This window comes from Mus musculus, chromosome 7 (assembly GCF_000001635.26).
Source record: "Mus musculus strain C57BL/6J chromosome 7, GRCm38.p6 C57BL/6J".
Lineage (NCBI taxonomy): Eukaryota > Metazoa > Chordata > Mammalia > Rodentia > Muridae > Mus > Mus musculus.
Window position 1 is genome coordinate 28,121,718 of NC_000073.6, and position 21,260 is coordinate 28,142,977.

General features: G+C 47.1%; 1 protein-coding gene, 1 non-coding gene and 1 pseudogene across 2 annotated transcripts in view; all 3 read left to right on the top strand.

Moving 5' to 3' along the window:
- Gm21925 (predicted gene, 21925) overlaps window positions 1–21,260 on the top strand; it is a 54,204-nt pseudogene that overhangs the window by 28,406 nt on the left and 4,538 nt on the right.
- On the top strand, window positions 1,537–1,642 carry LOC115486571. The gene has a single exon (XR_003946921.1). It is a non-coding gene; the product is annotated as a U6 spliceosomal RNA (small nuclear RNA).
- 9530053A07Rik (RIKEN cDNA 9530053A07 gene) overlaps window positions 7,749–21,260 on the top strand; it is a 35,346-nt gene continuing 21,834 nt past the window's right edge. The window contains exons 1-6 of the mRNA NM_001164655.1: window positions 7,749–7,765; window positions 8,105–8,161; window positions 9,702–10,051; window positions 15,346–15,916; window positions 18,023–18,627; window positions 20,506–21,067. Coding sequence (NP_001158127.1) covers window positions 8,107–8,161; window positions 9,702–10,051; window positions 15,346–15,916; window positions 18,023–18,627; window positions 20,506–21,067 — 2,143 coding nt within the window. The 5' untranslated portion in view covers window positions 7,749–7,765; window positions 8,105–8,106. The remainder of the gene's footprint in view (window positions 7,766–8,104; window positions 8,162–9,701; window positions 10,052–15,345; window positions 15,917–18,022; window positions 18,628–20,505; window positions 21,068–21,260) is intronic.

The following is a 21,260-nucleotide window of genomic DNA, read 5'->3' on the forward strand; positions in this document are numbered from 1 at the left end:
GCCAGAGTGGTCCTGTGTTTTACCCCTCCACACTCAGCTTCTAGGATGCAAGAACAGAGGAGTTGGAGAGCTGGAGTCAGCTTACAGTCTGAGATGTGAGTAAAGGTGTGTGATGATGAGAGTGGGGTTGGATGGGTGCTGAGGGCAGCGTGCGCATGAGGAGGTGCAGCGGCACACGTTTATGGACAGCTTAATGGAAGCTGGAACTGGAGGATGCTTCGAGTTTTAGTACTACAGAGAGCAAGGTGCAGAGTTAGAAGCTGGTGGGCAGAAAGTGGCAGGTCTGGAACTGAGGCTCTCAGGAGCTAATTCTGTCTAGAGATGAGCAATTTCCAGCAGGCTGGGATCAGGGTCTATCACACTCCACACAGTTCCCAGCATACGGCACAAGTGTGACCATGGACATGTCTTCCTTCACCGGCTCTCTTTACAGGATATACGCAGTTGCCATCTAAACTCTGGTGACTCCAGGGCCTCTCTGATCAACGGAAGAGGTGACTTCTCAGAGTTTTAGGGCCACTTTAGAGAATTCATGTCATCTCCTAGGTCCTGGATGACCTTGCATAGCAAGGGACATGTGGGTGTCCTCTTAGTCCCTGTATCCTCTTTGGCTTTGACCTCCAAGCTTTAGATGAACCCCCAAAGGAAACTTGCAGTTCTCCTGAGGAGGTCATGGTGGGCCTTCATCCAACTCTCCTGTAACATTCAAAATAAACATGGCTTTAAGTCTGTCCTGATTTTATTAAAGACTTGAGTTCCTACACAGTTAAAAAGCCTGATAAACAACAGAAAACACAAGTAATTATCTTGATAAACATGAAATATTTGTATATTTGTTCTTTAAGCCAGTTCTTATAAATGTTACCAAGAACAGATCAATATCTTAAGAAAACCTCCTTGTTCTAAATAAAGAACCAGGCTTTAGTTTTTATAAGTGTGCTGAGTTTTGACTGTAAGAAATTTAAACCCTTTTGTAAAAATGTTCTTGATTTTTGAGATAGGGTTTCTCTGGGTGGTTCTGGTTATCATGGAACTCACTCTGTAAACTAGGCTGGCCTAGAACTCACAGAGATCTGTCTACCTCTGCCTCCCAAGTGCTAGAATCAAAAGCATGGGCCACCACTATCGAGCAGGAAATTTAAATCGTTTGTGTGTGTGTGTGTGTGTGTGTGTGTGTGTGTGTGTGTGTGTGTGTGTGTAGTGTGGTGTGTGTGAGAAAGAGACAGAAACAGAGAGACAGAGACAGAGAGACAGAGACAAAGACAGAGAAGAGAGACAGAGAGACAGAGAGGAGAGACAGAGACAGAGAGGAGAGACAGAGACAGAGATTCCTGAAGTTCCATTGCCCTCTTACCTGGACCTTCTGCAACATGCCGAGTTCAAAAATATTTTATTTTTATCCTTTCTTACCAAAAACACATCCGACGGCCTTTTCTATATCTATCCTCTACTTTTTGGCTCCTTTCTACATTTGTTCCCTTCCTTAATGAAACAGAACAACACCACAATGTGTACCAGCTTATTCAAAGGAAGCCGGTGCTGGTTTCTGCAGCACATATACTAAACTTGAGCAACACAGAGAAGATTAGTGTGCCCTCTACGTAAGGATGACACACAAATTTGTGAGGCATTCCATATTTTTATGAACTTGAATGTGAAAAAAGGAACCTTGAACTCAAATCACATTTATTGCAGAATAAAAGAAACTACAGTTAGCTGTCCTCATGACGTCAGAGTGTGAGGGTCTTGTCTACTGAGAGTCTTGGACAGAATCTCCTTCCACTTCGGAGTCTAAGACACGAGCTAACATATCTAGTACGTTAAATTCCCTCAAGAGTTTCCCATGATAACAAAGCTCTCAAAGGACAAAGGACACCTAACTGAAGAACTCACTACCAACAATTAGCAAGAAAAAGTAGAAGGAAGAGAAAACACACAAAGAAAAACCAAGTTTTATATGGTACCCCTGTAACTGTAGCTTAGGGCACTGCAGGTTCCCCTGTGGGGCTGGAGGGCGTAGCAAATGGTTATTTTTTTCATAGAAGACCCAAGGGAGAGAGAACACCGTGGTACAAGCTGAACAGGAGCCTCACTGTTGAGTCTGTAATAGAAAGATGAGCCCAGAACACTTGTCCTTTTTACAGTACTTTCTGCTTAATAGAGAATTAGCTAGTGGTAATCCAGGAACCTTTGCATCCCAGTGACTTGGCATTGGCCCTCTGGCCCCAGCATCTGCAGTCTCCAGAGCAGCCCTTCTTGGGTTTAAGGTCCTGGGGTGTAGATCTCAGGACGTAGCATCTACCTAAGTATCCATCCTCCCTGTGTCCCATCTGCACGCTCATCCTTTCCAAGGAGGAATCGGAATCGGGAAAAGCTGTCAAGAGCTGGGGGGTTGGTGTTAGGGGGACCAGGGAATGCTTTTCAAATGGAGCATTTATAAAATGAGATCACGCTTAATTTCACTCCCCACCAAATTTTTATCTGGTGACAAGTGCGTTAAGTAAGAGAGGGAAGGCTTAGCCAGGCGGTGGTGGCGCACACCTTTAATCCCAGCACTTGGGAGGCAGAGACAGACGGATTTCTGAGTTCGAGGCCAGCCTGGTCTACAAAGTGAGTTCCAGGACACCCAAGACTATACAGAGAAACCCTGTCTCAAAAAAAAAAAAAAACCAAAAAACCAAAAAAACAAAAACAAAAAAAAAAAAAAAAAAAAAGAGGGAAGGCTTGCGTACAAGAAGAAAGCATACGAGTCTGGCTCCAACTTGCAGCATTTACAGAGATCAGGGCTGTGCTTTAAGGCCATAAAGATCAGAACAGGAGGAACTTCTGTCCGTTTGCCCAAGTTCAGGGAAAAGAGATACACCTAGAAGATAGTGTTAAAACCTGGGCTCCATGGCCAGACAGTGGTGGCACACGCCTTTAATCCCAGCACTCGGGAGGCAGAGGCAGGCGGATTTCTGAGTTCAAGGCCAGCCTGGTCTACAAAATGAATTCCAGGACAGCCAGGGCTATACAGAGAAACCCTGTCTCAAAAAACAAAACAAACAAACAAAAAAAAAAAAAAAAACAAAAATCCTGGGCTCCTGATCTTGGGCCAGACCCACACATACACCCTTCAGTTTGTTGCATCCAGGCTGTGTCACAGAGAAGCTGCAAGCATTTTTTTCCTTAAGCAATTGGGGTCTATATTTGATTCTACTTTTTAATGATGTAGCCAAAGGGCCAGTCCTGGGGGATGGAGAGCTGGTTCCACATCCAAAAGAGAAAAGCAGGACAATGTGAGGAGGAAGGTAACCCTCAGACACGCCTTCTGGGGGGGGGCATGAGAAGTGAGAGCAGGCTCTGCACCTAAGGAGCCTTGGGTTTAGTCACCCTCTTCCTTGTGCTTCCACAGACACATACTGTAACTAAGGGACCAGAGTTGGATACAATTCCTGAGACTGGGCATCCAGCAAGTTCTACCCTCTTTTATTATCCCAGTCCCCTTAATTATGGCAGGGCCTAACAGTGCTCACCTGGGTAAGTAGCCAGATTGAAATATCCAAAGAAAACCAAGTTAGAGCCTGTCTGAGCTGAGGTAAGCTGCACTGACTCCCCCATGGGACACACCATAATTACCCCACACCAGTGTGTTAGCATCTGACGAAGCATGTGAGGAAGGGATAAGTTTGAGATCCTGGGCCTGCTTCAAATAGGGCTTATAGTCAAACTACTCATGCCCTACAAACACACACACACACACACACACACACACACACACACGGTCTACAAAAAGCTTTGGTAAATGGCTGGTCATCTGGCCACTTAAGGGGTTTTACACCTGTCAGAGGAAGAAATGAAATATGAGGCTGGGTGGTAGTGGACACTGAGCAAGGGCTGTGCATGACGTCGGAATGAGAAGCACACAGTTGCAAGACAGGTACTGGAGGGCAGGACTGGCCACCTTCATGTGCTAGGGATCCAGCGCTGTGCTAATTTCTATGGGGTCACTTTAGAGCTGTTTCATCTAGCAGTGTCTCATGTGGCTGGCCTGGTGTTTATCAAACACAATAAAGTAACTCAGGGCATTGTAGGGAAGATGACCCTCCAGTGCCCATGTCCTCTCAAGCAAGAGTATTATTCCATCTAACTCAGGAATGGGGAGTGGAAATCTCCCACAGTTCCCTGTACTAGAGGCATCCATTAAATACTAGGTGGTCTTCTGTAACAACAATGGGGGGATATAGCTCAGCCGTGCTGCTGCCTGAGAAGACCCTACTCAAAGACTGCAACTCACACAAAGCAAGGTCCTTGAAATACCTACAGAAAAAGAGTTTCAGAACAAGCCAGAACAGAGAGTACACACTCAGCCTGAGACATATACTTCACAGAAAGTATGGCCCTGGAATACTCATACTGCTGAGTTATACAGTTATGCAGGGATAACAACAAGAAAGCATAGGTTTGATATTCATATAAGTGGTTTATGCATATATCCAATCATAGCAGATTGGATCTCCATTTTAGGGCGTTTCTCCCCATGAGCCTCTTCCAAGGCCCTCAAGATAGGGTCTAAACCACAAAATACAAGGTATTATAATTAAGCCAGGCTCCTTTGAGGATGCAGAGCCTTCATCTGAGTGCATGCTCAGCAGCTGAGGAAGGTCCCTGGCACGGTAGCTTCAACACAGCAGAAAGACCTTAACTGTAGCTTCTCATAAGAGGACCTTCAACTCAAGAGCACGTCAGCCTGCTGGGGACAAAGCTACAAACCCTGCAGTTTCCTTCACTTCACACGTCTTCCCAGCTTCAATTTCTCCAACTGAATTGTGTGGGTATTGACATCATCAGTGGATTAACCCATCAGTACACTTAGATATTTATGGAATTTTTGATAGCTTATAGAACTAAGAGGCAGAGCCTGATTAAAGAAAGTAGGGCATGCCCTAAAATGGTATCTATCTATTTATCTATCTATCTATCTATCTATCTATCTACCTACCTACCTACCTACCTACCTACCTATCTTTTCTGCTACAGTGGCCCACTGTCATAATGTTATTGACTTGCCACTGGCTGAAAAGCAATGGACCTGGGTAATGATGAACTAAAATCACCACTGTATTGTGAGTGATAATAAGCCTTCAGTTCTCCTCCTTGGGTTGTTTGATTCAGACACTTTTGCTCCAGCCGTGAACAGTTCCTTACACAGAAGTGTTTAAACATGTCAGCTGGGGAGTGTCTCAGATTCATACTATAACACTTCACCTCTGGTCCCAGGAGAGGCATGGCCATCTGATAATGCAAAGTGCCAAAATGCATAATCCGAGAGTCCCCGAATGCTTAGCAGTTGCAGTATTAGTCAAAAGTCCAACAGTCCCCTCTGGGACTCAAGGCACTGCTAGCTATGAGCCCTTCAGTAATAAAATGTTACATTCTTCCATCACCCAATGGCATCGAGTAAATATTCTCATTCTATGAAAAATGGTAACAAGGAAGGACTGGAGCAAAAGACATACTCAAAACCATCAGGATGAATATTAAACATATTCATAGCTACAGCTTAGAATGCAGAGCATATGATTGCATCATTGGCTCCACCCTGGTTCTTATGGGCTTGGTCAGACCCCCGTGGCGTTGCCATTTGCAGCACTGTCTCCAGTCACTGCTGGAAGCCTTCCTTGACATACATACAATGCTCCTGGCACCACCACCATCATCCTAAGTGTCCATTGCAACTTGGGGTTCAGCTCCACTACCTCAGGCATTGACTTATGAGGACTACCCCACATGGACGCTGTCTCTGCTACATAGAGCCTGATAGAGCCTTTCTTCTGGTGGTGCAAGCCTTAGTAATCACCTCACTGTTCAGTCCCCATGCACACCTGCAGAGCCAGCGCTAATGCGCAAGATGCCAAGGTCCGCTGCCAACTCAGGGTGCAGCTGAATTCATTTGGACCACAGCTACAGTGGCTTCTTAGTTCCTGTGCCTCTGAACAGAGAAACATTCCCCTGAGGGGTCATTTTTTGAGCAAGACACCCCTTCCTCTGCACATGTCTCTTTTTAAAGAAGATTCTTTCCATTCACGTCATACCCTGAAAACGTCGGTGGGAGGAGTGTCTTCCTTGAGGCACCTTCCCCATTGTGTGAAGGTTTTCTTCAGTTGTACTGGTATTTTGGACAATTGCATCTGTTATCACTCACCTTGTCTGTAGTTTTAAATGCTCTTGGGTTCCCAAACTACACAGTACTCCACTTCGCTGCCCCACTTTCTCCGTCTGCTCTCCTTTTATACCTGGCTAGAAGCAGCCGGTGATAATTCCTCTACCAAATCACTCCATTACTTTGAGATTCAACCTCAACTCGATTTTTCTTGGGCAGCATGTAGCAAGGGTCTTTACCAGAATGGAGCATAAATAGCCTTTACCCCAATTCCCAATTGTCTCTATTGTCCCAAGTCTCTATTGTCCACATTTCTATTGGCATTTTGGCCAACTTCAAATTTTTCCATCACATTAGCCCTATATGCTCAGCTACCACCCCCAAAATCCTTCCACAAGCACAAGAACCACATGGTCAGGTTTAATTACACTAAAACCTGATCTTCTCTGGACCAATTTTCTGTATCTGTAACATTTATCTTTGTTGTGATAAAACACCTGAGAGAAGTAATGAGAGAAGAAATTCTTTTGGCTCATGGTTTGAGGGAGTACAGTCTATCATGGGGCATCATGGCTGGAGTGACTCCCTCCAAAGCAGGAGCATGGGTGGCTGGTCACCTCAAGCAAGCAAGAATCAGAGCAGGACAGAAGCAGGGACATGTATAACCTGCGAGGCTTGACCCTAGTAGCTTGCTTCTATTTATGAGGCCTTATGTCCGAAACCTCCTATTCCACAACTTCACAAAGTTACTGGTTACTGACAACCACATGTTAAAATACAATAGCCTGGGAAGACATTTCAGATTCAACCAATAATGTCATGGTTTGTACTGGCCTTTTGGGAGTCACTGACTATATCCCAGAAAGCTCAAATTCCCTCTGCTACTTTTTCTGCACCCTGATGTTCCATATCATATCTTAAGAAAATTCTCGATTAGGTGAGAGGAAGGCATATATTCACCCCAAGATTAGCCAGTCCCTTCTTCATGGAGAGAGATGGGTTAGGGGATATCTCAAATACCAAACCAAATAATTTTCTGAGATTGGAACATCATGCCCTACACAAGACTCAAAGCCAGGGCCTCAGACTATACATCCCTAGAAAACTATACTCACTGGTATTTAGAAACAAGATGTGGGTGGCTTCGGACCAGGGATCAGCCCATGGGGACTGTAAGGAGCCAGAACCCGGATATGGACCTTTAGATATTGTTATAAGTAAGGACTAAAGATCGGAATCTGGCCAGGAAGCCAACAAACATAACCAATGCTACATCACCCTCCGATCCCCATTACCTTGCTCAGGGAACCCAGTCCACTGGCACACTACTCTCCAGCTGTCCCTCTAAAGACAGCACTCTTTCAAGACCAGAGTTTTCCATAGCTCCTGGGGTGCAGCCACCATCTGATCTCACAGTCATCTCAGAACACAGGCTGTAGACTTATCCTTTGCCCTTCACAAGACTTCAGGACTCACTATTCCCTCTGGCCTGATATCAGCAGCCTCCTCCAGGAAGCTGGCACCATCTGCCTGGAAGATGGCCAATGGTGTGGCCCGAGGGAACAAGAAACGGGACTATATAGCTCAGTCCCCAGCCTGTTCCCGCAGCTCCGGGACCTGCAGGTGAGAAGAGATGGGGCTCTCTACGGAAGTAGGATGGATACTGTCCTCTCTTGCCTTTCTTTCTAGACCTCCTATCTTTCCCCTCAAGGCATCTGAATATCCAGTTCTCCCACCCATTTCCCTGGATTCAAAACCTCTAGCTCACTCCCTGCTACACTGGACAGCTCCCCACAGCCTGCTCACACCTGGTCCTATCCACCCAACTTCTGTCCCTACCCCAGCCTTCCTTGCCTCCAAGTACCCACTATGCTGGGTCTGCCCCCTTTTGTGATCTCCATGACAGTCTCCAACAGGACAGTAGGACAGCCTTATCTGAGCCTCCATCTCTCCCTGCTGCAGATATGGGATCCCTGTGGAGCTGTTGGGCACTCTGGGCTGGAGCAACCCTCCTATGGGGTAAGTCAGATTGAACCTCATCCACGTCCTGGGGCCTTGGACCATGGGAAACTGACCTGCCTGGGTCGGCATCTTTCATTTGTAAACCTTTCATAAACCCTGTCCCAGCCCCTCCCAGGCTGCAGTGGAAGTGAGAACATGCAAGAAATGAGGTGGGAGCCCCCACTCCATGTTTGGAGTGTTGAGAGTCTACCTGCTTCGATTGTTACGTGATTCTGTCTAAACTTCCATGATCCTCAACTTCCCTTCATCATCTTGCACCAAGATCTATTAAAACAGGAATCATACCAGCAACTGAATCCGGTCAGAGTGTATGCTCTCACAGGACTTTAAAGGGGGTGTGGGGTCTCAGACTTCATGTAAAGAGTCGGCTAACCAACCAGTTTCATCAGAAAAGTAGAAAATGTAGCATCAAAAATAAATCACCACAGCCAGGCATGGTGGTGCAAGCTGCTGTTTTATCCCAGCATCCAGGAGGCAGAGGAAGGTGGATCTCTGTGCATTTGAGGCCAGTCTAATCTACAGAGTGAGTTCTAGATCAGCCAGGGATACTTAGTTACTAAACCATAAGTGCAGTCAGCAAAAAAAAAAAAAAAAAAAAAACAAAAACAAAAACAGTGGCACCTTACTCGAGGTGAGTATGCTGCTTTGGCATCTACAGTCACCACCTGGACTGTCTCACACCGTTCTGTCCCTCGTCTGACCCTGCAGTGTCTGAGTTCAAGAGCCCTGTACAAGGTGCTCAGGCTTTGGGGCAGCCAAAGCCAGGAAGGCTCGGAGGTGGATGCTGCATACGTTAGGAAGGACATGGAAGCATAGGGAGAATTACTTCAACTGGTGCTCAGGAAGGCCCAGGGGCTGGGTTTGTAACGGGGAGGAACTAGGTAGCTGGACCCACAACTGCGTTTTCTTCAGGGTTGACCCGGGAGGCCACAGAAGACCCCAGGAATACTGGTGGGGAAGAATTCCTCACGGCCTTCCTGCAGAATTCACAGCCTGGGAACAGCAATTAATTATATAGGCTCAGTTATAAGCAATCTATGCTTTAACTTGTTAAAATATGCCAATGTCTCCCTCAAATGTCTGTGGAGAAACTGTGATTGTCAGACCCATATCACAGGACACCGTAGCCAGAGCACTGAACATAATCTCTCCAATGGCCCAGTGGTGGACGCTTGAGCTAGGACTTCTACTAAGGTCACCTCTACGACAGTTGTCTCCATTTTGCTAAAGACTCCATCTTTCATTTCCTATCCTCTGGCAACTTCTAGCCTGGTGGGATATCAAACTATAAACAGTTTAATGTTTCATCAGTTGCTCCTGGTCCTTCTTCACTACTTGACATTGCTCTGGACCAAGCTGTGTTGAACTGTGGAAGCAGAAACCCTGGGAGAGGAGCTTTCTCTGTGAGCCTGCAAACCTCAGTTTCCATGCCTGTACAAGGGGTGTTCTTGAGCCAACAGTGCATAGTCCACACTGTAGGAGGCCGCAGGTGTCTGTCTCAGGTACATTTCTAACTCCAACTCTCTTCCCTCCACAGCTCTGCTCACCCCAGCAGAGGCATCCTGCCAAGGCATTCAGTGTGCACCTGGGCAGCGCTGCCAGATGGTGAGTGGGAAGGCTAAGTGTTTGGCAGAGTCCACAGCTGTCTGCCGTGCCCAGGGTGATCCCCACTATACCACCTTCGATGGCCATCGCTATGACATGATGGGCACCTGCACCTACACCATGGCTGAGCTGCGCAGCAGCAAGGACTCCCTGCTGGCCTTTAAAGTAGACGCCAAGAATGAGCACCGGAGCTCCAACAAAGTCTCCTACGTGCGCTTAGTCACTGTGCATGCCTACAACCACACCGTGTCCCTGATCTATGGAGAAGTTGGCCTTGCGAAGGTGAGTTCCCCAAGGCTGTGAGTTTAAGGTTAACCAAGCCAAAAAAGCAAAAGGAGCTATAGCCTTGGTGTTAGACCCCAAACCATCCCCTTTCACCACCATCCAAATAAGCCAACTGAAGGGATGGGTGGTGGTGGCAGTGAGCATTGGAAAGAGAGTCACTCAACATGACTACTTTGGGAAGTAACCCTGAAATCTCTCTTGAAAGTAATGACAAGGATGTTGTGGCCTAAAAGGAGCAGGAAACAAAGCAGGTGCTTGAGCTGTGCACAGCAGAGAGCGCTGTTAGCCATGCTTAAGGTTTGAATGAATGCTATTCAGCTCTGGTTCTACAAGGGCTCTGGAAAAGATGGTATCACTGTCATTTCTTGAGGGGATCAATCTTTTTCCCTCAAAGTGATTACTTTGGCCCAAAATGTGTGCCTTGACCACAGTAGTTCACATCTGGGGGTGATCTCAACGTGGTAACCAGTCCTGTGAGGCTTGCTGTTGCGTATGAGTAGTTTCACACACCCCCAACCTCCCTGTTATATAGATGTTTATTGGTCTATAGAAGCATAGAGAGTGTTTTGAGGAGAGAAATGAAAATTAGAGGCTCGGCAGGATCAAAGAAGAGGGCTTAGAGAGATGGCTTGGCAGTTAACAGAACTCACTGTTCTTCAAAATGGCTGGAGTTCAATGCCCAGCCCCCATTGTCAGGTGGGTCACAGACACCTGCAAGTCCAGTTCTGGGGGAGCTGATGCCCTCTTCTGGCCTCTGTGGGCACTGTGAGTATGTTCATATCCATCCATTAGCAGCGTATGTCCTGAACTTAGTGGCACTCTACTGTCAGCATGGGAGTACTATAAAGTGACCAGTCAGGTGATCAAACTTTTGGAACTGTGGTTTGGATTTCCTTGAGCACCTCCTGTTACACAAAGCATTGCTGTTTTAAGTGAGGAAATGGTGCTCTTTCTTTAGAAGAACCCCCAACAGGCTCCATCTGGAATCCCATCATCCCTTTCTGCAGGGTCAGCAATATGGTGGTGTTCAGGGCAGGGGGCGGGGGCGGAGTCACCCTCTTCCTAGGTACACTTCACTTCCGTGTTATTTTACTTGCATTTTCTGCCTCTCTGGTCAAACTCACTTGAGCATTGAGTTCACAACGTGAGTCACTGTTGTGGACCGTGAAACTGGACATTCTGGTCCATACAGGAAACTGAGTTGAGTGGTCAGCCAGAGTGCACTGTAATGGCTGTAGGACTTCCTGAGTACTCTCATAACGGGACACAGCAGGACTAGTTCTTGTTGCTCGAGGGTAGTTAAAACTCTGTGTCAGCCAGGCAGTGGTGGTGCGCACCTTTAATCCCAGCACCTGGGAGGCAGAGGCAGGCGGATTTCTGAGTTTGAGGCCAGCCTGGTCTACAGAGTGAGTTCCAGGACAGCCAGGGCTACACAGAGAAACCCTGTCTCGAAAAAAAAAAAAAAAAAAAAAAAACAACTCTGTGTCAGTCACAAAGCTTCTGAGTGTACACCTCATGATCAATTGTCATCATCTTCCCTCTCCCCTCCTCGTCCTGTCCCTCTGTCCCCCACCGTTACAGGGAAGACACGATTAAAGCTAACTGGGTTGTGGGGGTCCCCAAGCCTCCTCTGTCCTTAGCTGAGTTATCATGGGCTCCTGTGATCTGGAGCTTCAGCTGTCTATCATGCCGGTTCTAACAGGGTGCAGTGGCCTCCTCCCCTTGGGGAGAAAGATCTAGCTCCACGTTTTCAACTCTGGATGCTCTGAAGGTGGGGGCTGGTATGATCTTTTCATAGTCATTATAGTCTTAGTCATTATAGACTGAGTCTACCAATCAAGAAAGACCCATGCCTCTGCCCCCTTAATTGTTTATAATTTATTGACTGCTCATACACTTTTGGAGGCTTCAGGATGTAATTTAATTCATCTGTTATTTGGTACAGTCTTTATGACAAGGCTGAAAAGAGTCTTCAGTTATCCTGTTATTAATAAAAGGAGCAAACAAGCCCCCACCTTCATCCAGGGCATCCGGAGTTGGAACCGTGGAGCTAGAGCTCTGTCACCAAGCAGAAGAGGCCCTGCAGCCTGTTAGAACCTGCACAATGCACAGGTGATGCTTCTACCAGACGCAACTTTCATCTTACTCAAGCGTCTTGGCTTAAGGGCCTAACAGGTTACTTTTGTGATAGCACCAACCAGCTCCTGTCATTGCTGGAATACGAGTCCCTCCTGTTCTGTCACTTGACTATGGGGAGCTGGAAGGTAGCCTGACAGTTATCTCGCTAGCATTGTTTAAGACAAGGACTTATACAGAACTTCAGACAGGTGGTGTGTAGCTGAAACACCGGCAAGGAGCTTCACCAGCCTTTGACCAATTTAATGGGTTAGAAGTAGAAATAGTGTCTTCAACTCTCTTGACCCATCAGCTCCCAATAATGACACAGTGACCTCTTATTATTTATGAATGCTTAGGGCTTATAGCTTACGTTTGTTTGTTTCCAACTAGCTCATATAACTTAATTAACCCTGTCTATACTCGCCCACATTTGCAACATGGCCCAATTGCCTCTCCTCAACCCCTTATGCCTAATTTTCTCCATGTCTGGTTGGGACCTGATTCTTTCCCAGAGTTCCTACCTCTGCCCAGAAGTTCTGCCTATCCTCTCCTGCCTAGCTATTGACCATCAGATCTTTATTACATCAATCAGAAGATGCCTTAGACAGGCAAGGAAGGACAGAGATGCACAGTGTACAAAAAGATTATCCCAACAAAATGGGAAGTGGATCCAAGTGGGTCATCCCTGGGCATTGGACTAACCTGCCAGGGAGGTCTCAGTGAGCTGCCCTCTGCTGCACTCAATTGAAGACCCTAAGAAAACTGGGTACCTTCATGAACTCTGAAGGAAGAGACCATTTCAGAGTCACCAATACATTAAGTAGGTGTTCTCTCCAGATGTTCCAGCAGCTGCGTGGAGGGGAGAGGAGCCAACTCAGATCCATCAAAAGGTGAAAAGATGCTCTTTGAGAACCGGGGAACTCCAGGGCTTAAGGTTAGAGTAACACTGGTCCTGTCCCTTCAAGGTCTTTGCTGTGAACTAGGAGGGGGGTATCGTTGACGTGTGGGATCTTTATGCCCTAGATTTGCTCCCATCTTTTAGAAAAAAATCTTGATTATATAAAAATAGCTAAGAGAACATACTGCTTTTCCAGAGGACCCAAATTCAGTTCCCATTGCCCACATAAGGTGACTCACAACTAACTGTCTGTAACTCGAGCTCCAGGGGATTCAATGCCTCTAAGCACTGTGGACACCTTCTCTGTGTCTCTGTCTCTGTCTCTCTCTAACACACATTTTATATATATATATATATGTGTGTGTGTGTGTGTGTGTGTGTGTGTGTGTGTGTGTGTATAATGTATATATATATATAATACACACATATATAAATATATGTATATACTTAGAAGCATATATATGTGTATATATACACACATATATGTGTGTATACTTATGGTGGATATCTAATTCCACATACCTTAATTTGTCGAAACAATTCCAACTTCAAGATACTATAAAAGTTCAATGGCCCATTTAAGAGTCAAGTGTCTTTTTCATATAATGCACACTTAAGCCATATTAGACTACAGTGTTGTGCCCCAACAGGAAATTTTATATTTAATTTTTAATAGCATGGATTTTTTAAAAATGTCTGTTGCAACTAGTTCAGAGACTTCAAGCCCATTCTAGGCAGGTCCAGTCATGGTCTTGATTCCTTCCCAGCTGGGGCTCAAGAGGCACCCCCAGCAGCTGTGTACATTAAAACAGCCAACAGAATGTCGGCCAGCTCAGTCACAGTCTGAGTGACGCAGAGAGGAAGAGGCATCTGGAGCTGATATAGATGTCCTCACCACCAAGAAGAAACAGGGTAGTGGAAAACCAGATCCCTCAGTCCAGAGGACCTTTAGGTAAGACTTACCTTTAGGTAAGGTAATGTCCAGGACGTTAGGTAAGAATCAGGGTTTCTCCACACATAAGCAGATCAGATCTCAAATTCAAATAAATCAAGACCCCAAAGCCACTGCAGGACCCAAAACCCCTATATGATGAGGGATTTTAAAGATAGCAACAAGCATTTAGTTTTGTTCCTCAGAGGCGAGAATCTTCCAAAGTTGCTCCTGGTATCCCAGGGGACCCAAATGTAGGACTAGGGAGATGGAGGATGAACTGGGGTTACTAGCAAGCTGGTGTTACCATTTGAGGACTAACCTGTTCATTGTGCCCAACAATGCCTATGCTGATTGTCCTAGCTAGCCCTAATTGTCAACTTGACATAGCTTAAAGTCATCTGAGAGAACCCTCAATTGCAGAGCTGTCTAAACCAGGTTGGCCTGTGGCCCTGTCTGTGAGGGATTGTGCTGGCTTTTGAATGATGTAGGAAGGACCGGTCCACTGTGGGTAGCACCATCCCTAGGCACCAGGGCCTGGTCTATATAAGAGAACTAAAGAGTGAGCCAGTGAGCCAACCAGCAAGCAGTTATTCCTCATTATTTCTGCTTCAAGCCTGGCTTCCCTCACAGATGAGTTGTAATTTTCTCCCCCAAAGTTGCATCTGACAAATGCGCTGTGTCACAGCAGCAGAAAGGAAAATAGCCCACTGCTACCCAGTGATGGTGGTTTAAAGAGGCTGGCAGCCCTCTGCCGGATTTGTCACCGTTTTGGTGCTTGTAGGTCTTGACTGGTTCTGCCCATAGCCTCCTGACTCTTGCTTCCTCATGTCATGAACATGAATCCCACTGTTTCACTGGCTTCCTACAGCTGCCCCTTGCTGCCACCAACCCTGCCAGGTTCCTTCCTCACACTGGCTTCATTCTTGTAATGAGCCTGCCGTTCTGCCAGCCACTGTCAGAGGCACTGGAGATAAAACCATGAGGTGGGCTCCCAGTGGTTCTGATAGGTGGAGCATGTGGCAAACCTGCACACTGTGGGAGAGGGCCAGGAGCTGTGGGAACTGGGAAGCAGAGGAGGAGGGGCAACAGGAAAGGGCTACTGAAAGGGTGACCAGGGACAGCCTCACTGAGCCAGTGACACCTCAGCAGACATTGTTGGGGAGGGGGCGGGGGTCTTCATGCACATCTCAGGGAAGAACACTTCAGGCCACATCCCTAGGCTCAGCTGGTGACAAAGGAAGGAAGGCACCCTATGTGACTAGAGCTGGGGATTTCAGTAAAGGAGATGAAGGTCTGAAGGAGAGATCACACACGAGTCTGACCACTGTCACCTCTCTGCAGATCGACTACCAGTACTCAAGCCTGCCGGTCTCCCTGAGTGAGGGTCTCTTGCGTGTGCACCAGAGTGGAACACGAGGTGTGCTAGAACTGGACTTTGGGCTGGTGGTCACCTATGACTGGGATGGCCAGCTGACCCTGAGCCTGCCCAAGCGCTTCCAAGACCAGGTGTCTGGGCTGTGCGGCAACTATAATGGAGACCCTGCAGATGACTTCCTCACGCCTGATGGGAAGCAAGCTCCTGATGTTCTAAATTTCACCAAAAGCTGGAAGGTGAATGATCAAGACCTCTTATGTGATGATGGCTGTTATGGCAACTGTCCGTCTTGCATCCCAAGCCAGGCCCAGCTCTTTAAGAAAGACCTTTTCTGTGGCATGCTAACTCTGCCCTCAGGCCCATTTGCTGACTGTCATCAATTTCTGGACCCCAAGCCTTTCCTGGAAGAATGTGTATATGACATGTGCGTGACGGGAGGGGAACGTCTCACCCTGTGCCGTGGCCTCAATGCCTATGCACAAGCCTGTGTGGACCTGGGCATCTCTGTCCGCGAATGGAGGTCACGAACCAACTGCCGTGAGTTCAAGACAGGGTAGAGAATTTTGATGAGAGGTGGGGAACCCATTGTGTCTGCTTGGTACCAGAGCACTGATTACGCTTCAGTCCAGTGACAGGCAATGACAGAAACACTGAGACATCCAAGACACTCCAGGGACACACACAGTAGTGAACAGGATAGACCACAGTGATTGAGGTTGCCACAAGAGGGCACTCTAGCATATCTGGAGATTAGTTGGAGAGGGATGCAGGATAAGACACTAGGGGAATTCAAGAGGGATAAAGGATGCTAGAGGGCGAGTAGGGGACAGTTACAGAGAAGATTTTCCTAGAATAAAATTTTCAAATCTAAAATTCATGGGAAGGACTGGAATATCCAAAAAGGGGAAAACGGATGTGGGCTCCTTCCTGACCCAGGGAACCACAGAGGTTTGTCACGAAAGATAGTCTGTCAAGTTGCAAGATCAAATTCAGTGATTATTCTTTGGTTGTAACACTCCCATGACTCCCAATGCCCTCTGAAAAATATCAAAGACGACTAGCCAGGCGCCCATCCATTCAGTCAATAAACCTGTCATAACTCCACAAGAGCCTGTATCTGTGCTGGCCATGTGGAGGACAAAGCAGGAGCCAACGGTGACTTGTCTGCCATGTAGTAGACAACTCAGCGAAATGCTGAAGAGGCATACAGGCCAGTGAGGGGTGAAACCGATGTCAGGCCAGAGCTGAAGACTAGGGATTCAGAGGGGCAATGAGTCCAGAGGGAGACAAAGACACTGCTTGGACTCTCCTGCATCACTACTATGTCCCAGTGTCCTGTAAGCCTTCCTCTCCACATGTCCCAAACTCCAACGGAGAAGCCAATGAGTCTATCGCCCCTCCTGTCCATTTCGTAGGCCCTGTGCTCCATGCTGAAGATTCAACTTGACCAAATCAAGCTGTGTTCCCACCCCAGCAGAACCTATATCTTGGGTGGGGAGGGAGAGACAGAGAGTTAGCAGATCTACTAGAAAACACCTTCAAAGAGCAAGATCCTATGAGAGTATCTGGAAGCTCAGTGAAGATGTAGGAAGCCAATGACAGTGGACCCTGGAGCGAGTCACATCCAGGCCATGGAGTCAGCTGAGTCATCACAATGTTGGCCCTGGAGTACCCAGCTACAGTTCTACAGTTCAATCCCTGTAGCCAATGAAATCAGTATTGCTTTCTCGAATTTACTCCTGGCAAGACTGAGATACAGATACAGATACAGATACAGATACAGATACAGATACAGATACAGATACAGATACAGATACAGATACAGATACAGATACAGATAGATACAGATACAGATACAGATACAGATACAGATACAGATACAGATACAGATACAGATACAGATAGATACAGATACAGATACAGATACAGATACAGATACAGATACAGATACAGATACAGATACAGATACAGATACAGATACAGATACAGATACAGACAGATACAGAGTCATTTGCTCATAAAGTGTTGGCAAGGGGGGAGCTGGCATTTCAAATCTAGCCCCCTGGACTCCAGGAGCCTTCGTCTTTACCTGCAAAGTCTGTTTGTGGAAAATATAATAATGGTAGGAGGAAAATGCTAACGCAAAGATCTCAGTGGGGAATCTTGGGACCAGGCACCTGTCCACCCACTGAGTGTGCAGAGTGTGCCAGTAGGAGAATGAGACTGATGGGGACAGGGAGATTGTGGGGAGCATAGGGGAACCCCTGGGCCTCGGGAGGACTCTGCTTTCCCCTGAGTGAACTGAAGTCACAGAAGGTCGAGGTCCCTGGGCTGAGCCTGCATTCACAGTCCCTCTGGTGCTGTGAGGAGCACATACAGTTCCGGGAGCAGGGAACCGGGCAGGAGGCTGCTGTGGTTCCTGGGTCATGGACACAGATTCTGCGTGGGCTTGGAAGGTGAAAGCTATGAGATTTGCCCACTGCCAGGTTGGTTGTCCAGGGATGGGGCGGAGGGGGCACTGGGGCCTGAGCATCAGGAAAGGAGGAGTGCCATTAACTGAGGGGTGTGGACCTCTGATGAAGCAGCATTGTCTCGGGGAGCCCCACACCTGGCATGACCCACCCTTTCTCCCAACCCCTCCAGCCCTGACCTGTCCAGCCAACAGCCACTATGAGCTCTGCAGCCCTGCCTGCCCACCCTCCTGCAACTCAGAAGCCAGACCGACCAACTGCTCTTCGCGCCCTTGCGTGGAGGGCTGCGTGTGCCTTCCAGGCTTCGTGGCCAGTCGTGGCCTTTGCATGCCTGTCTCATCCTGTGGGTGCATCTTCCAGGACCGCCTGCTGGCCCCAGGTCAAGAAGTGTACGCGGACGAAAAATGCCACCTCCGCTGCACCTGTGATGGAGCCACTCAGAAGGTGATCTGTAGGAACACAACAGGGTGTCTGCCTAAGGAGCACTGTGGGGTACAGAATGGCTCCTTTGGTTGCTTCCCGGAATACTTCCGCATCTGCCGGGCATCCGGAGACCCACACTACATGAGTTTAGATGAGCGGATCTTCAATTTCATGGGTACCTGCACATACTTGTTTACTGCCTCCTGTGGCCAGCACCCATCTCTCCCCGACTTCAAAGTGTTTATAGAAAATGAACGCCGTGGAAGTCAAAGCGTAAGCTTTGTGCGTTCTGTGAAGTTGGAGGCCTTAGGAATCAAGTTGGAGGTGCGCCGGGAATACCAAGGCAAAGTGCTGGTGAGTGCGGCAGGGCGGGAACGGGGGGGGGGGGGGCAAATCCAGGGAAGATCAAAGGCTGTGGTGGAAGCAGAGTGGGATTCATTCAACGACCTTGTGGCTAAGGTCCAGGCCCTGTTACTTTTTCTTGTCTCTGTGACAGTCTCTCAGACTGTCTTACCTCGGTCAGAGATCATAGTCAAATAGTTCTCCACCAGGAGCCTCTGGTCTCTGGGCAGTTCTGCGGATGTGATGAATTCACATCTTCAGGGTCTCAAAAAGAGGTCTTGGTGCTCAGTAGATATTAGAATTTCCTAGTTTTGTCCTTATGAAAGTTTAGAATTACTGACTTGTGTCTAAAGAATGGACCAGAGAGCAAGGTAACAGGTGATGTGAAATGTCCGGTACAAAGTGAGCATTTGTGGTGGGGGTGGGGGGTGGAGATGCCCATTTAACCTCGAAGACTGAGAAAATGTCTGTCCACCCAGACAACATCAAGACCACACATGGTGAGTTCTACTGTCAAAAATCCCAACAAAACAAAAGCCGTGCTGCCAGGCTGCCTCTTCTCTGTGTCCTCTTTCTCCCCAGGATGGGTGCCTCTCCATCACTTCTTTTTAGACTTGCTCACCAGGCTGTCTGCTGTACTGGCCAGAACTTGGCCCAGCTGCCCTGAGGGTCAAACTATTCTCACTCACTAATACTGAAAACCCAGGGCTCTGGACCAGCCAGTTAGACAAGGGTTCAAGAACAACCACACACACACACACACACACACACACACACACACACACACACACACACGTGTCAATTCTGCTTCAAGTCTTCTTAATTTAGGTTTTGCAAATCCACCATAAGTCCCATCCTGTGGTCAAAGATAGCTTCTCTGACATTCTTTAGTCTTTCTATATCGAAAGTCTATAGACACCCCTTGCCCACGAAAGAAAGATAGAAAGAGAGAGAGAGAGAGAGAGAGAGAGAGAAAGGAAAGAAGAGTGAAAGCCAAACTGTGCACGAACCAATCCCAGCACTCAGAAGGCAGAGATGGACAACAGATCTCTAAATTCCAATCTAGCCTGTGAGCCACCGCACTTCTGGAGATCATTCTTGGGGTCATCACTGTGGTTCTCACACTGGCCACACATCTAGTTCCAGGCCAATTAATGCGCACTGAGACCCTACTTCAAAGATAGATAGATAGATAGATAGATAGATAGATAGATAGATAGATAGATAGATAGATAGATAGATAGATAAATAGATAGATAGATAGACAGACAGTACTTATTATTTTTTATAGTGGTGTATGCCTTTAATCCCAGTATTTTGGGAGACAGGATTTCTGTGAGGCCAGCCTGGGCTACATAGTGAGTTCCAAGATAACCAATGCTACAGAGAGACTTTGTCTAAAAACTAATAAAAATTAAAATTAAAAATCTGTGTGTGTTGTGTGTATGTGTGTTGTGTGTGTGTGTTGTGTGTTGTGTGTGTATGTGTGTGTGGTGTGTGTGTGTGTGTGTGTGTTGTGTAGAAATGAATTGTTAGATACTCACACAATGTCTCATAATTATCTTAGAGAATAGCTTGTGCCATGGGGAGAGAGAAGGTGGACAAGTCAAAGTGGGAAAGAGAACGTTCCATGGATCAGCTTCTGATTCCCCAGTGTTGGGTATGGAAAGGCTCTATATAAAGATAGGGCAAAATTATTGATAGGTATTAATACTGTTCTCCCACCTCTCACTTTACCTAAGGCTGGAATATTAATTAACAATATGTATTAAAACAAATAAACGCAATAGCCTTAGACCAGACTAAATGGAGAGGTTTAGAGTGGTACCCGTACTGGGGAGATAGGAGGCAGGTACCCTGACCTGTTGGTCCTCCTCCATCTCTATCCAGGTGGATGGCATCCTTCACTACCTGCCCTTTCAAGCCCTAGGTGGGAAGCTCGTAGTGTTCCGCCAAGGCAAGTACGCCATCCTACGCACGAACTTCAGCCTGTCTGTCAGCTATAACTGGGACACCCATGTGACTGCCAAGGTGCCCAGCAACTATTTTAACAGTGTGTGTGGGCTCTGTGGGAACTTCAACGGGGACCCACGTGATGACTTGGGTAAACAGATTAGAGCAGAAGCCATTGACCCTCGAGACTTTGGAAAGAAGTGGCTGGTATCATCACATCTCGGCTGCAGGACAGACGAGCAACATCTGTGTCCTGACTTCAACAAAGGATTAGTGTCAAATATAACACAAAACTGCAGAATATTTACTAACATATCAGGTCATTTCAAGCACTGTTGGAGAGTGCCTGCCTACAACAGTGCCTACATAGAGTGCGCCTATGATTGCTGCCGTATGCCAGGCCAAACTAAGCCACTGTGTGACACACTGGCCACATACACCGCCATATGCCAATCTTCTGGAGTCATTGTGTATCCATGGAGGACTGAGACACTTTGCCGTGAGTACCAAGAGTATCAACTGGGGATTGAGTCTAATGCTTGTTCGTTAGCTTATAAGTAGCATTGTTTGATCCTTATGCTGCCTGATGAGGAAGGAGCTATGCTTATACCATGAAGCTGAGATCATAGGAAGCCGCTGTATATTCACAATGAGGCTGCTATGAGGTGCTGAGGTATGAACACGGAGCCAGA